This window comes from Siniperca chuatsi, linkage group LG11 (assembly GCF_020085105.1).
Source record: "Siniperca chuatsi isolate FFG_IHB_CAS linkage group LG11, ASM2008510v1, whole genome shotgun sequence".
Classification (NCBI taxonomy): domain Eukaryota; kingdom Metazoa; phylum Chordata; class Actinopteri; order Centrarchiformes; family Sinipercidae; genus Siniperca; species Siniperca chuatsi.
In genome coordinates this window covers 14,169,706-14,186,770 of record NC_058052.1, presented here as the reverse complement: position 1 = coordinate 14,186,770, position 17,065 = coordinate 14,169,706, and the positions used below count along the sequence as shown (strand labels likewise).

Sequence of the window (17,065 nt, the reverse complement as noted above, 5' to 3'; positions counted from 1 at the left end):
TCCCTCAAGTTTTCCTTTACGTAAGTCTTAAGTTCAAGTCTTTGCACCAGTGGAGGAATCGCTCTCCTCTGCCCTGCAGTGGTCAAAGCAGGTTACTGCATCTCAGGGGATCAACAATACTTGAGGTTACTGTGAAACTGGGGAGTATATGCAGGCTTTCTCACCACAGCCATGAACATTTCATCTGAGTTTGTGAATCAAATCAAAGAAAAGGACATTTTCACACTGTATTATTTCTATCATTGGATCCCATAGGTATAGTAAGCAAAGATTTAAGCATTTAGATTGATTCATATTGCAAAAAAGGACACATACACACAAATGTCATCAACAAAATGTTATTTTCTCTTTGTGTGTTTATGAACTCTCTCAGGACATATTATTGTGCTCTCTCAATAACACGTTGTAATTGTCTTATGCACTCAGTAAAAAGACTCATTTCATTTTGAGTCATTCAGACCCAGGGTACATTTCAAGATCCAGAACAGGATGCCAGTGACAGTAACATTATATTGTTATTATGGTCTTTTAAGTAGTAAAATGAAATCAACCTGTTGCAGCAAACTTTTATATTTCCTTTTTGTTTATTTATATGCTTTACAAGGTGATTTTGAAAGACAGTCATTGTGTTGAGAAATTATTTGGTTGAATGAAGTTTGTTTTTATTGCCTGAATAAGTCCGTGTCACACTACTCTGTTTCACAGCAACACAGAAACATTATCACAAACTTGCAACTTTAAAAATGGACTACTGTACGATATTAAACCTTAAAAACAGCAATAATCTCATCACCATGAGTTTAACAAAATTTCATGCATCACAAAATGCCAAAAGTAGCTTTCCTCCAACAAGAAAAAAAGAAAAAGAAAACGTAAGCAGGCCTGTCAGTGTTCATATAGCAGAAACCAAAATTTCTCCTAACTACTAAACACTATTGACATACTGTTACTGTTTGATGTATGATAACATACCTCTAGGTTTAGGAGGCAACGGGATACTAATCATACTGTATACATAAGAAACATATCTTAGCTTCTCACATTCAAAAGTCAAATGGAATGGTGAACTTCTCTGTAACACAATAAATAGCTCAACAGTGAATCTCCAAAATCAACAGCAACAATTTAACAAAATTTCACAGGGACTTTTTAAAACTACAAACCAAAAACATTCTGAGTCTATTTTCACTTGAAAAAGTCATTTACAAACACTTAACTTACTGCATATAAAGATCCATTCATACTGAGCTTTTGGGTATTTTTATTTTATCAACCTTTATTTACCTGCTTTACATTATCAACCCCTTTCGAGTCAAAGCTATTAGTCTTTGTTATCACCAGTCAGACAGCTCCATAAAGTCATCTAGTTCACTCATGGTTATTATATCACGGGGATGATATCGTGAGTGGGCTGAGTTATCATTTTCACAAACTGAGCTTCCTGCAAGCTGGCTGTTTGTGTCACACTCTGGGAACAACTCATATGGGCCATGTGTGTTGTAAATTGTGGTATATGTTTTGTCTGTATTATTAACTGTGTCCATGTATGGAGTCTTCTCTGGGCTGTAGCGATGCCCTTCAGAGTTCTGTCCCATTTCAGGGGCTGGATATCCGTAGCGGTGGCTCTCTCTGACAGGCTGTTGGTCCTGGTGGAGAGTCACAGGGGCTGATGACGTGTTGTGGGGCACAGAGTTGATAGCTGCAGGTTGGTAGCCTTGGGGATAACCTTGGTAGCCTTGATAAAGCACAACGGGCTTGCCAGCTGGAGAGGCCTGGGAGAGGGGCTGTCGTTTGACCTGCATTTGGGGTTGGAGCTGAGGCTGTAGGTACGTTTGCTGGGGCTGGGGTCGGGAGGTGCTCTGGGCAGACTCACGCACATTCAGCTGTACATACTTTCCCGTCTCTGGGTCAAAGAAAGTCTTTGTTTTCACTTGAACAGGCACGTCCACTACGAAATACTGACCAGAGCCGAGGTCTTGCAGCACCTTACGCTGGGTTAGTGGGTAGGACTGGGGATAGCTTGACTCTACATGGTACTGTGTCACTGGAGCTGGGTGGTTGGTATGATGGAGAGTGGGAGAAGAGGGAACATCAGAAACTGTCTTAGGAGCAGCAGGGTGGGAAGCAGGGCCAGTAGCATGAGGAGAGGGAACATGGAGGGACACAGGGGCAGTAGCATGAGGTGAGGCAACTGGGAGGGAGATAGGACCAGTGGCATGAGGGGAAGCATAGAAAGAGCTGTGAGAAGATTTGTGTTCTGTGTGGGAAAGAGGCAAGCTAGACCCCAATATTGGAGCATGAGCGAGGGAGACAGGTGGGGAAGAATGAGGGGAAGCCACAGCATGGCGGTTGGAGGAGCGTACCTCAGTGAAGGAGGAGGAGACTTCTTGAAGAGGTTTCTCAACTCCAGCAGGGCTGTCTGCTACAGCTTTGGACAACTCCTTCTTGATTCTCCGAGTTGTCAACCTTTTCGCACGGCGTAAAGCTTTCTCACTCTTTGGGGGAACTACTGGAGGCTTGCCAAAAGAACGGGACACATCACTGCTGAAGCTACAGGCTGATTCTGGCCTCTCGTAGTCATACAGGCCTCGTACATCTGCTAGGTCTGCTGCGCTGGTGGCAAAACTCTCCACATCCTCTGACATGTTGCTGATGACAGAGCGGCAGTCATCTTCATCTAGAGCGATGCTTCTCCTGGAGTAAGGCCTGTGATGTGGGAGAGGGGCTGAGTAATCCTGTGATGAAGATGCTGGCTGAAAAGTCGAGGATTTTTTGATAGCAGCAAGTCTGTTTAACCCTGTGTCAGGATGGACAGGAGTTCCAGCACTGCGTCTCATTGTCTCTTGCTCCTCCTCTCCTCCCTCTGACCCCAGGGGTGAACCCACTCGGAAATCCTCTCCAAAGTTCTTATGGAAGCGTGGTTTGACTGACTTGGTGAAAAAGGAACCTCTGATGGTATTATCCTTCACCCTGAACATTGAGGGCTTGGCTCCCAAAGCAGGAGAGGAGGCGCTGGAGCGGGGCAGAGATGGAGCTGGAGATGCAGGGGCATGTGGCCTACAAGGCCTAGTGTGGGATCCTGAGTCCTCAGTTGACTCAAGCCCTGATGGATTGTTTCTTCGTTGGGAAGGTAAAGGGGAGCAGAGTTGTCTTTCTCTGGGTTTCCTCTCTGATTCTGTTGAGGTGATGGCATAGTACTGGAGAGCATCCATCCTCTGTGCTGCTCTTTTCTGCTCCTCCATCTGATCAGCTCTCTCCTTTTCTCTGTAAGCTACTAACTTTTCTTCTTTTCTCTTTTTACCCCTGATCTCATCCTCTCTTTGAGCCAGCATCCTTTCTCGTGCTACTCTCTTCTCCTCCTGTTTCAGTGCTGCTTGGTGCTCCTCAAGGAGTCTGGTTCTGTCCTCTTTGGCTTGCTTTTCTTCTCTTTGTTTAATAATTGTTTTCTCGTTTTCAACAGCTCTCTCTCTCTCCTCCTGTCTCTGAGTTCTCATCCATTCTTCTTTTTTCTGTCTTTCTCCCCTCTGCTCTTCAATCTGCTGCTCTGCTTTCTTCTGTTCCTGAATCTGTTTGATCCTTTCCTCCTCTGAAATTTGAGCAGCTTTCTCCTCTTCTCCCTGTTTTTTTTTCTTTTCCTCCTCAATATTAGCAAGTATCTTCTCCTCAATCTGTTTAGCACGCCTTTCAATCAGAGCAGCTCTCCTCTGCTGCTCCTCCTGAGCAGCTTTCCTCTGCTGCTCCTCCTGAGCAGCTCTCCTCTGCTGCTCCTCTTGTGCAGCTCTCCTCTGCTGCTCCTCTTGTGCAGCTCTCCTCTGCTGCTCCTCTTGTGCAGCTCTCCTCTGCTGCTCCTCCTGAGCAGCTCTCTCCTCCTCTTGCTGTTTCACCCTCCTCTTATCCACGTTCTCTTTGATCAGCTCTTCCTCATCTCTCAGTTTTGCTCTCCTCTCCTCCTCAACCTTTATTCTCCTCTTCTCCTCACTTTCTTTCATTCTCCTTTCTTCTTCTCTTTGCTTTGCTCTCATCTCCTTTTCTTTTTGAGCAGCTCTCTCTTCCTCTGTCTGTTTTGCTTTTCTTTCTTCCTCTGTTCTTCTCTCTGCTTCTCTCAGTTTTTCCCGCTTCTCCTTGATCTTAAAAGCTATGACCTCCCGCTCTCTTGCTCTCCTCTCCTCTTCTCTCTGAGCGGCTCTCCTCTCTTCTTCAGCCAGAGAAGCTCTACTCTCCTCTATCATTTGTTTTATTTTCATGTCTTCTGCTGTTTTCTCCACTCGTATCCTAGAAGCTTGTTTTTCCTCCAACTGTATTGCTCCACTCTGCTGTTTTGCTTTGGTTTCTTCATGTTGAGTTGCAAATCTTTCTTGTCTCAGTTTTTCTGTTCTCTCTTCCCCATTCTTAACCAGTGCGTTTTCAGTTGTTGTGCTTTCCTCAATGTTGTATACTTCCCCCAAAGTGAGTGGTGGATGAGAGTTTTTATTTAAATATTGTATTCTTTCAACTTTTGAGGAACATTCTTCAAGTTCTTCATGTGGATTGGAGTTATCAAGTGGCTGTAGGTGTTGTGACACAGAAGTGTTTCTTGGCGTGTTGACTGTAGAAGATGAGGTTGTTGCTAGCAGGTGAGGATTGTTTGGCTGATGAATGCTTTGATCTACTTGACGAAGTCTTTCGGTATCAGTTTCCACTTGTTCTTCACTTCCCTGGTTCTTAAGATGAGTTGTTGGCAACATGTTGATTTCTTTGAGATGTTGTGCATGTTTTGCCCCAGTGTCTAATACATCTTCATTGGCTTTGGCATCTACAAGCATTTTCTCTTGTCTTTCTTTGTCTCCCAGTTTGAACATCCCCGTCCTTTGGTGTTCTTTCTCCGTAATGGGAAATACTAAAGGTTTGGGCTCTTTGTTCACTCTGGAGCTGACCTCTGTCTTATTTGGCAAACTTTTCTCTTTCACAGAGAGGTCTTGTGGGTCAGCAGTGAACACTGGACGTCTGCTATGACGAGCCTGTATAAGTGGAAAGAATCCTTCCTTTTTGTTGGGTGGGAATTCCTGAATTGTGTTTGCCTGGTCTTCTGAAACAATTACTTTTAATCTGGCATAGTCCGCAATTGCTGATATGTCAGGTATTGTGGATACCCGTTCTTTTGGTTTTGGTTTAACTTCAGGTTTTTCCCTTGTTGGGTGTGAATTTCTTGAACTCTGTGTTTCCCTTGCTGATAAACTGGGCTGGTTCTCTGTGTGATGTTTTCTGATATGAATAGCTTGACCTGCCGCTGTCTTATCAGTTTTATAATGTCTCTCTGTGGGACTCTGTTTTGAAGCCAGTTCATCTTCCGTTTCCCTCTTTTTCCTTTTCATGTTCTCATCTTGAACTCTAAGTGAACTTGATTCCACTGTTTTCCATTTACTTCGATCCAATGCAAAGACACATTTTTTTCCTTCACTGTATAATTCATTGCTGATATCTGCCTTGTTTGGTAATAATCCTGGAAGTTCCCTTCCCTTTGAAACAGCATCTGACGTATCTCCAACATTTGCACTATTGTGTGGTTCATTATTTGTTTCCGCTACCCCTTGCACTTGAAAGTAGTCTCCCTCTGTTGGTTGTATCTTTGATATATCCACTGAGTTCCCACTTTTATTAACTTTTTCAGGCTTTCCATTTTCAGCTTGAGTATTCTCACTGGTTGCGTTTATGCTGTTCTTGTGATTGCTGATTTTCAGTGAATCAGACAACACGTAGTGTAATCCCAATTTATCTTCCAAACTGTCTTCCGTCATCTGCTTCGCACTGCTTGTTGGAGTGAGGTCTTTTGTTCTGTCTTCATTGTTTGAAGTATTCACTTTTTCTTCATGACTTGATGATACAATTTGTTTATGTTCATTAGCTCCAACTACATCAGAAGGGACAGTTGTGACATGATGTTTTCCCGCCATTTTCAGGTTGCCCTTCTCAGTTACTGCTGGCACAACTCTGATGGCAATGCTGCCTATATGCACATTATCGTCCACTTGACTATTTTCTCCAGTGTGAGTCTCTTTATACTGATGTTTTGGAGATACATTTCTGTTTTCATTCTCAGTAAAATTGTTAGAAGGACTGGTTTTGTTGAATGACTTTGGTAGTGCTGAGTCATGTCTCTTTTCCTCCAGTAGGGGTGCACTCTTGCCATCTATGTTCCTGCTTTTGTACAGATTTATGACCGTTGTCATATCTTCTGTCACTGATGGCTGGACGTCAAGTTTTATCAGAGTTTCAGCATCAGCTCTGTTTGAATCATTTGTGTAGCTGATTCCGGTGTTTACCACCTTGGCCATGAGGTTCTCATTGGTGTGTGCTGTTTGCCTTTTTTGTGGATTTTTCTCTTCGGTATTACTTTTTACTTCACCTGTCCTTAGGCTCTTTGCTGAGTTCTCTTTTGGCGTTTTATTTGTGTAGTCTTTGGTTTCTGTTGCTATTATGTCCTGGTTGTAGAGAAGGGGTTGAGTTTCAGCCAACAATTTATTTATAGTAGGTACAGTGACAGTGGAGGGCACACCTTTTTCAGCCAGTGGTTTTTGGAGTTGTGTTTCACTTAGGAGGCTTGCATTTATAAAAGATTGCACAGTGACATTTTCAGGCACATTGTTCTGTTTGGTCTGTAGGGTTGAAGTTTCTTGCACGTTTTCAGGATAATTATTCATACCAACTTTAGTTAGATCTTCCTTCCCTGTAGGATGAGTGTTCTGTACAACTCTGTCCTTTGCCTTTACTCTGCTAACTTCAGATTTATTTCCTTTACTTACGTCTAGACCTGAGTTGGGATTACATGTATCTAGCTCTGAATTACTGCACTCTTTCTCTTTTGCATTAATTTGTTCTTGAGTGATGTTATTCCTCTGATCATTGTTCACAGATGGCTTTCTTTCTCGTACAGTTACCATTATTCCCGTGATCTGCAAGCTGTCATCAGCTACAGGGGTCTCATTCTGACCAAAAACAAGATTTAGTGAAGGTGCTGAGTCCTCATGAACTGCTTCATGTTTACTCTCATCAGTTTCTGTCATCATAGGTTTGGAGTTTTCAGCTTCAACCAGAGCTGTAGCTTGTAATGGATCCTCTTTCTTCTTGTTGAGATGGTCAGTGTTTACAGCAGGATTGTCTTTAAGTCCCTCTGTCTGTTTTCCAGAGTTTTCTCCATGATTTGCTTCCTGTTTTCCTTGCTTGTTATTGGGTGCCTGCTCTTTACTTTGCATTAGTGACTTAATTCCAGACTGTTTCTCTTTCTTTTGATGTTCTACCAAGCCCTCATCTGAGCTCATGGAATAACTTCCCGTCAGTTTTACTTCTCTGGGTGGTTGTGGCACATTGTCGTTGCTCATTAGTTCTTTGGGAACTTGTTTCTGTGAATGGTCTACTAACTGACTGGTGGTTGCTGCAGACTTAACTGGTATTGTAGCAGAGCTTGGAGGTGAAACAGACTTGACTGGTTCCATTTTTATTCCTGAAAGCTCCATCTGGTGCTTTGGTGTAATATTACTGGATATTGTGCTTTCATGCTTTTTAGACACTTCCTGTGATGGTGGCCTCTGTCGTATATTAATACTCTGACTACCTGCTAATTGCTTGGTAGAAGTTTTGGATATAAATCCATCTCGTATAGCAAAACCCTTTTCTTTTATTGCTGAAATCTCTTTTTCAGCATGAGCTTTTATCTTGGAAGTCAGAATCTCCTGCTTGGTCTGAGCTCTCTCTTTATTGGACAATGCTCTGAGAGGTGTAAAATGCAGATCTTTACCTGGAACTACACTGTGCTCAGTTGACTTGGGTTTTCTTTCAAGGGGGAGAGGTTTAGCTAAATCAGAATCTCTTTGCTGTGAAACATCAGCGTGTTTCAGAGGGTCAACACTGTCATCAGTGTCATCCTTCACGTTATCAGTAACAGTGTCACTATTTTCTTTTTTATCTACATCGGTAGGTAAATTATCAGCACCGGATAATTTGAATTCTTTGGATGACTCACAGTAAACATAGTGATTTTCTGTCACCTCACTGGATTTAAAGCTGCCTGCTTCCACCTTATTTTCTGTGTTAGCTGTTGCAGATCTGCTTGTAGGACTACGTTTGTCTTTTGAGTTTTCGTTATTTGTTGTCTCAACTTTATCAAGAGATAAAGCTGGTGTTTCATTGGCATCATTTGAAGAAACATTTCCTGCAGCTGGATGTTTGTTTCTGTTTGTTGAAGTTGTATCGGTAAAACCACATTTCTCTCTAAAACACTTATAGTCATCAGCTCCTATATTAGCTTGATCTGTGCTTTGCCTGCTGACAACAACTGAGTCTTCCCTCTGTTGATGCATTTGTGTTGCTTGGTCCTGATCTTTGTACTCTTCACTTTTATTGATATTAACCCTTAAAGGAAAATCATTCTTAATCCCATCTTCTTTTGTGGGAACTGTATTTCTGACTTTCTCTTTTTGCTCTCCACTCATTTTCTCCTTTATTTTAGCCAATTCTGCTTTAGCTTTAGCTAACTCTGTCTTAACTTGCTCAACTTTATCTGGCTCACTTTTGACCTGTTGTGTCACTGATAGTTTTGCTGCAGGTTTAGCTGACATTTCCTGCACCTTCTCTGCTTTTGTTAGCTCTAGTTTTGCTAGCTCCACTTTGGTTTGTTCCCACTTTGCCTGCTCTGCCTTTCTCTCTTCAACTTTTTCCTCTTTGGCTTTACTTAACTGTGTTGTAGGTTGCCCTGCATTTACTTGACCGGCTTGAATTGAATCTTCCTTAGCTTGCTCTTGTCTAACATTCTCAACTTTAATGTGGTCTGCTTTTTCCTTTTTCACGTCAACTGCCTTAGTCTTCTCTTGTTCTGCTTTAGCTTGTTGCTCTTTTATCTGCTCTAGTTTTGCTTGTTCTGCTTTTCTACGCTCTGCTTCAGCCTGTTCTGCTTTGACCTTTTCTGTTCTGATTTGTTCTGCCTCCATCCACTCTCTTTCAACTTGTTCTGCTCTTACCTGCTCTTCCTCAAGTTGCTCTGCTTTTATCCTTGCCTGCCCAGCCTGCTCGATCTTTGCCAGTTCAGTTTTTATGTGTTCTTCTTTTAGCCTCTCTGCTTCAGCTTGTTCTGCTTTGACCTGCTCACCCTGCTCCTCTCTCATGTGAACAGCTCCTGCTTCCTCTGTAATATTTCTTGGCTCCTCTGTTACCTTCTGTACTCTGGTTCGCTCTGATTCCGTCTGTTCCTCTCTGTTAAGCTCTGGCTGTTTTTCTCTGGACTGTTCTGTCTGCTCCTCTTTTCTCTTCTCCTCTTTAATATGTTCTGCTTTAGCCTGGTTTACTCTCTCGTGCTCTGTTAGTTCTGCTTTGGCCTGTTCTGCTTTGACTTTCTCTGAACCAGTCTGCCCTGCTAAAATTAACCTAGCCGACTCCGCTTTGGGCTGCTCCACTTGAACCCAGTGCTGAGGCTTTGCCAGCTGTGCTTGGGCGTGTTGGGCTTTTATATGTTCTGCCATGGCCTGTTCAGCCATGACCTCATCACACTGTTTATCTTTTATCCAGTTTGCCATTGTGAGGGCAGATGCATTGTCATGGTTCGATAATGAATTTTTCTGCATATTATGTTCAAACTGTGGTTTACCTTCTATTGGCTGGAGACTTTGCATTTCATGCCCCTTTGGAATTGGCATATATTGTTTTCTCTGACCAGTTTCTTGTGTGAGCATAGTTTTGTCTTTATTCGAATTAAAGGTTTGTTGGTTTCTGTATTCTTGATCAGTATATCTGTTATAATTCTGTGTCAAATAATTATCTTTAATTTCATTTGCCTTATTGTGTCCGTAATACTTCTGAAGTGCATATTTGTCCTTAAATGCTTCGGGTTGCTGTTGTCCATAATATGCTGGATTTTCTTCAGTGTCATTACTAAATGGAGCATATTGCGGCAGTTGGTTTGAAATGTTAGGACTGACCAACCCAGCCTTTTTATGCAAAGATGTTCCAGCACAAAAACTCTCCCTCAACTCTATTTTCTCAAGTTCTTTATTTATACTTTGCTGATTTTCTCCTCTGTATTTGTCTCTTGGTAAATTGTGACCAACATGTGCATGTTGGTCTTTTTCCATTAAAGCAGTTATCTCTTGTTTCCATGGAGAGATCGCTGCTTTCAGACTGAGATTTTCTGTGTCTTGGCTGTTTGTCTGTCTCCACCTATCCTGTGTGGACACATTATTGTTTTCATGTTTGTTGTCTTTGAGCTGCTGATATCTATCCACCTTTGTGAATTCCCTTCCTATTGTTTCATTAAAATGTTGCTCAGTATTTGCCTTACTTATTAAATATTCTCTGCTTTGATTGTTGTCAGCATTTAGCCATGACGTTTCTGTAGCTTTATAAGATGGTTTCAGTCTATATATATCTGCTCCCAGAGTTTCTACATCTATCATGCCTTGCTTATAGGGAGTAAATGACGATAAGTTTTCATGGAGATTCTGTCCATTAGTCAGCTGATTGCTAGTGTAATTTTCAGGTATGAAGCCAGTGAACCCAGAGTGATGAACCATCTCCCCTTGCATCTGAGCTGTCTGGTAAGTGTATTCTGAATATTGACCTGTATGTGCTGTTGCAGGCTGAGAATTTTGTGTTGTAAGTGACAATCCAGGCCTGTGATACTGGTTTATATATTGATGTGAGTCAGCAATTGTCCTGCTGGATTCTTCTACCTGGGGTAATTGAATGTCTGGATCTGGAAAATCAGGGATCTCTATCACCGTGTCTCTAGGCTCCTGGATAGAGGGTTGTTTGTTCTTCTCCAGTGTCTCCAAGCCTTTAAATTTGGTAGGACTGTAGGTGCTTTTTACTCTTTTCCTGTTGTCTTTGAGATTAAAAAGTAGGCTTGTGGCTCTGGATTTGTAGCTGGACATCCGAACATCAGGAGTGGCTCCCCTACTTTCAGCTCGCACTGGAGGATGTTCCAGAGGTTGAGGGGAAACTGCATACTGCTGGACTTTTGATGTCTCTTTTTCTTGATGTGCATGGACTAAAGGTGTGAGCAACTGGCTGATGTTGAAGGGAGTTGTGCTTGTGTTACTGCTGACAACATTTGATGCCACTGTTGCACTGTCTCCAAAGGGAATTAAATTATCATTGCTACAAAGTACTGCTTGTCGATTTGATGTCATCCCTGTTGCAATATTTTTCTCTGTTGTCATTTTGATTTTTTGCTGGAGGGCTTTGACAGAGCTGATGGTGTCCTGGACACGCCGAGACATCTCGATGGTAGGTGATGCAGTTGATGGGCGTTGGGAAGGGAGCCTGTTATTTCCCAGGCTCTGTGTCCACTTCCTATTGGGGTAATGACCTGCCAACTCTGACTCACACCGTTTCTCCACGGCCAAAGCTTTCTGCAGCATTGTGGATGTTGAGGTGGAGCGTGGAGGGGTGGAAGGAACCACTGGTGGCAAGTTATTCCTTGGGTGTCTAATACCCCTCTCCTCGAACCTATAAGGACCCTGTGGTTGGGCCTCCAGTGAAAGCTCTTTGTACATTGGTGTATCATACCATTTAGGGAACTCTGAACAGTGCATAAACCCTGAGATTTCTCCTTGTTGGAAGGGAAACCTGTTATGGTCCCTCCATACCTTGAAGGGACTAAACTCACTGTGTATAAAGAAGTTAGAATTACAGTTGACCTGCGCGGACATGCTGTGTTTACTGTGGGAAGATCTCATAAAAGAGGATGCAGAATTCATGTGAGCCACTGCTGCTCCTTCAGAGGAGTAGAAGTTGGTGTCTCGGGATGAGAATGGGCTAGCTGAGGGGAAATGACCACTGTTAAAGTTTTGCTGGTATGATGTAGAGAATTCAGAAAGTTCTCTTTGGATGCTCATCAGAGCTGATTTGTCCCAGCTTGTCTCATCATTCCACTCTTTGAGTTTACCATCCATCCCTGCTCCATCCCTGTGTCCCTCAGAGTTAAAAGCTCTGATGAGAGAGGAAACTCTGGAGCGACTTCTGTGTTGCTGTGAACTAAATTCTGTGGGTCCATTGCTGAGGAAGGACAGCTGCTCTTCCTCCTGTTGAGAGGTTTCCACAAAGGAGTGCTGGAATGTAGCAGAAACTCTTCCCTGTGTCCTTTCCCCATAAACCTCCCACTGTGGATCTCTGTGGATCTCAGCCCCATACATTCCTCCATGGATCCAGTCCTGTCCATACTGCTGCACACTAAGGCTGAAGCTCTCATGTGCAACTCTCTTAAGTTCCTCCCTCTCTCTGTCTTCTCTGTCCTGGCCACTCTGGCTAAAGGCCAGTTGCCTCTCTCTCTGGGTGCAGGGTGAAGACGAACAGACGTCTGAGTCATTATAAACAGCCTCATCTCCAATGCAGAGACTCCTGAATGCTCGATCTGTCAGATTGCTGACCTCACGGTCAGTTTCATCCAGAAAGGACCCACCACTGGAGGTGTCGCTGTAGCCTCCATCGCTGTGCTTTCGATGCCCGCCACTCTTTCGGCCTGAGCGGCGCTTCTCAACTGAGGTCATGATGAAGGCTCGCTAACAAAGAGCTCTGTCCACAGTTGTTCAGTCATTCATGCAAACGCAGACCGCAAAATGATACCCTCTGCCTGCTGCGGAAGCTACAGGACCCAGGGTTTGGGCCCCCAGTGAGGATTTTGTACAGCCAGTAGCTCCTAAGACATTGTGCCTTTTAGATGGCCTCTGCCCAAAACAATCCTGGAATTTGTTGTTTTCCTACAGGAAAAAAAGAAAGGAGAATTAACCTGGACCTCACTGGCACTTACATAACCATTCATCTTAAAATAAAAATGTGTGTGATGTATTTCAACCTTGATTCAAAGCCTAAGATATACAAAATGTTTTCTCTCATGTTAGATCATTTCAAAAACTGTAACTCATTTGTTGTGGTGCTTACTTTATGATAGCTGGCCTTGATAAGAAGCTTTTTTCCTTTGCATTAAGCAGCAATGTACTGCATGTGGATCTGAACAGCCCTGTAAATCCTTCTACTCAATCATTGTGACCTTCAGAGACATGTTGTGAATAAAACTACACTGTTGCTAGGCACAGTAAAGACAGCCTCACGTGAGTTATTTTGGTACAGCAGGACGCATCCATACAAACTTAGATGGGCACACACATACACACACACAAACACACATTTCTTGGCGTCTTTGGATTAAAAGCTAGATATTTACATTACAATAACCAGAGGTTGGAACTAACTAACACATAATTTCACATTATCAATGTGTTAATGTTGATAATCAAATAAAATAAAATCAAGTTTATTTATAAAGCAACCAAAGTTGACCAAAGTGCTGTACAATAACTTAACATAAGAGGTTAGACAAGTTAGACCAGCAGGTTAGACTTCCATCAAGCTGTTTCTCTTTGAGTGAAAGAGTCAAAAAGTCTGGTTAGGACTAGTGAACTGTAACATTACATTATTTACTACAGTACGGAGAGAGCAGGTGTAAAGTGGATTACAATATCCTAAAATAGAAATGCTGATTGAGAATTGAGATTTCAGTGGTAAAATTAGAAAGTTTATTGCTGGTGCAAATGCATAATCTGTCCTCAGAAAAATGTTTTAATGTGACAGTTAAGTTATTAAAAAAACAAATGTAGACTGCTTAAAAACATTACCAAAATGACCAATTTACAAAATAAAAAGTGTATAAAGCATAAACCAATTAGAGGGGAGTTAGTGGTGCTTTCAGTGCAGATCCTTTTTCATAAATAAAATCAGTGTTTTCTGATCTGTAAATCTGAAATAGCCAAGGCCATGGGTGAGTGCTGTGACATATTTGTATGTGTTTACACATTTACATTTGCTAGCTTTGTCACTCTTATCACCATTAAGATGGGTGTTGTGCATTGCTTGTGGAGGGCCTTCAAAACTGTACTCGTAATAAACTGAATCTAAAATGTTATATAGGATATAATGCAAAACATACTTAAACAATAAGCATAATAGTTAAAAGCAATGCTCAACATCTCAGTAATTTCTTTCTTCCAACCTGGGGAGAAAGCCATCTTATAGCTTTCTTATCACATACTCCCTCTCTTGTACTGTGCTTTTTAAATAAAATGTTTGTACATTTAGAGGCAACAAGGTAACGTCATGGGTATGTTCTGGTTAAATTTACTGCAGCTGCCCGGCAGCCGTCACCTTGCTCAGAATATCCAGTAGTTCATTAATATCTTCTGACCTGGAGGCTATCCATCTCATACGCATCTACAGATCAGCTACACACCAGACTGCTGTACTGCCCGGCTCAGTGACTATCAAATAAAACTGGTGCAGAAATATAGGGAAGTTTAAAAATCACATGCAACAACTCTGTCCTTAAGCAGCAACTTTGGTGAGGCCACGTATTTTATAGTCACACTCACTTTAAGCATCTTCTTTCAAGCATTAAGAAAATATTCAAAAGAAGACACAACATCTCTAACTTTTGTCATTGTCATTTGTCATGTCATTATCTCTACCCAAACAACACATTCTGTTCAGTAGAGAAACACACATACATCGGGAAAGAAGCATTAAAAACCATGCAGTTGCGGTAACGCTCCCTAATTTGAGCCCTTTTTTTCAGCAGTAATCTCATATCAAACTGTCAGTGTGATTTTTGTTCATTCTTGCATGTGACAGGTTTATTTTTGTCCAGACGGGCCTCCAACTCTAAAACCTGACACCAAATAGGCCTCATTTTCACAGGTGGTCCAAATGGACTGAACAGCAGCAAATCTGTCACTTCTGAGAGCAGAAAGGATATGACCAAATGTTTATAAACATCAGCAGCTGCCTGTGGAATAAAATAAAATTCTGTCAATACCTTTAGTAACTGAATGTATATTTTCTTTTGGAGATTAAAGCGGGGAACATTTATTTATCTGCATGAAAATGCCCACTTTTAAAATTAATCTCATTGAAAATGAGAATGCATGCATGTGTGGAAGGTCGAGTATATCTATTGTTTTAACTTTTCTCAGAGGCTTTTTATATATTATTTTTAAGTGTCCCTCTTTCAACATGAACAAGAAGTGAGCTCGTGTCTTACCTTCCAGTTTTATAATCCATAATTTGGGCCTTATTGTAAACTCCTCACTCCGTCCCCCCAAAAAGGCCTTGCTGATCTGAACCTGCCCTGTCACCTCACAAAAGCCCTCTCTGGCAGCTCTGCCACTTTCTATTGACAACAATCCAAAGCGAAAACCTCTATATAGTCCACAGTCACTTTGAGCATCTGACCAGAGGCAGGCAGCGGGACTAGGGGCTGGAAACCAGACAGAAATAGAGGAGTTGTCCCAGAGAGAGTGTCCACCATTGGGGACAGAATGAGGGCTTGAGCTAGCATGCGGATCTGTGAGATCCTTTGGTGTCGAGTGTCAGACGGATGAAACAAACAGCCTCTCTACTATTTATAAATCTGGACAGCTAACTGTTGGCCATTAGCAGCTAGAGCTAACTGTCACTAACTGGGAAAGTGTTACAACTGGCTGAGGAGGTTGTGGGGTCTAAACCAGGAGAAAAACCTAATTTCCTGAAGATTTGTTATTATTGTGGGTGTTGGGTAGGTGAGTTGGTGGGGGCAGTAGTTTGGGTGCCCCTTTGGGAGACATAAATAACTCAACTGGCTCACACTGGAGTGCTACCGTCTTCGCTGAACAGAACTGACAAGCACTATATGGAGTGTCAACAAGTGGCTCTATGTCACCACCCACCTGCTATCATCACCATAAACTTGAATGAAGGTTTCTATTGAATATAAGGCCATATAACAGAAACGTTTTTAGCAGATTTATTACATTTTCTCATTAATTTCCTTTCACAGAGGTTTTTCATTTAATACCACAAACAGTATCTGAGAGGTTCGTTTCAACATGCATTTTACACTCACTTATTGCAGCACTTAAACTATGGAAGTCTAATCTCCCTGGCTACAGCCTCACTCAACCCCCAGCAGAAAAGGCCATAAGGCAGAGGAAGAGGAGGAACTGTACCTCCCTCTCTCCCTCCCCTTCTACAGCCCGCTGCTATAATAGGAGATTGCTGTAGCAGATAGTTTCCTGGGATTCTTGGCGGGTGCAGGGCCAGCCTGGCGGGATGATGGACACACACACATGGGCCTTAATGGAGACGCACTCCTCCACATATGCACACACACACACATATACACAGAGGGTTTCGCATACACTCACTAAACTTTGGGAAAGGCTGAGGTAATCCCTTTTTAACTAATCTCTTTCCTCCCGTCTAAACAACCACCTCCACCGACACGCCCTTCTCATCCACCACTTTCCTCTCCACACTGGATTCTTTTCCATCAGAAACATCCATCTCTAGATTTCTTACACATCCTCGTCCAGAATTTGCAACTTGCTGCTTTATCACCTTGTTTTGCTACTTGGGCCTTCAATACGCAGCACTTGGTAAAAATTTGTTTTGATTAATAAAATTCTATTTACAAAAAATTTCCCTCAGCAAAAATGACTCAGTGTGTTTATCCAAAATGCTCAATTTTCCCACTGAAGTTTGAAATGAAGCCTATGAAGAGTCTGGACAAGCTTCCTGCTCACTAAATCCCTCTAGTGGACAAATTAAAAACAGACATCCAATTCCATTTGGTCTGTACTGTTATTTTTTGACTTTTTTGATACATACAGTATGAGTTTTTGCACAGTGCAGCTCTCCAACTTTGCTTCAACATAGTTACTTTTGAGGACTGTAAGCATTGATCACAAATGCTGAGGATGCTCTTCACTGTGCTGAGTAAGGAGAGCGGAGCTGTGGTTATGTGGCAGACAGCAGACAGGCACATTACTTGCTGCATTAAGATATGCTTTGTTTGTATTATGTCCATTCAGAGATTAGCTTAATTGATTCTAATTGATTGGGTTATTGATCAGCTCTGTTGCAGAGATTATACTGTAGTGGGGTTTTTTGGCCCCTTAGTGGACCAGCCTCGAATGCACTTCATGTCTGACTTTGGAATCTTGAATAGTAAAATTTAGGTGTTGCACCCAATGTCAAGCAAAATAATTGTATGTATGTGTCAGTCTTTCTTGAG

At 42.2% G+C, this 17,065-nt stretch overlaps 1 protein-coding gene across 3 annotated transcripts; it reads right to left on the bottom strand.

Moving 5' to 3' along the window:
- Positions 1-562: 562 nt before the first annotated feature.
- On the bottom strand, positions 563-15,365 carry LOC122883937. Of its 3 annotated transcripts, XM_044213093.1 has the most exons (3): positions 15,056-15,365; positions 2,364-12,722; positions 1,922-2,050 (listed from the first exon to the last, which is right to left on the bottom strand). In XM_044213093.1, the coding sequence occupies exons 2-3, from the start codon at positions 12,510-12,512 to the stop codon at positions 2,042-2,044; spliced, it is 10,158 nt and encodes a 3,385-aa protein (XP_044069028.1). In that variant the 5' UTR covers positions 12,513-12,722; positions 15,056-15,365; the 3' UTR covers positions 1,922-2,041. The 3 variants fall into 3 exon arrangements, with proteins under 3 accessions (XP_044069026.1, XP_044069027.1, XP_044069028.1); XM_044213091.1 differs by having other exon boundaries at positions 563-12,722; positions 15,056-15,359; XM_044213092.1 differs by lacking the exon at positions 15,056-15,365 and adding an exon at positions 12,904-13,069 and having other exon boundaries at positions 563-12,722.
- Between the last annotated feature and the right edge of the window lie 1,700 nt (positions 15,366-17,065).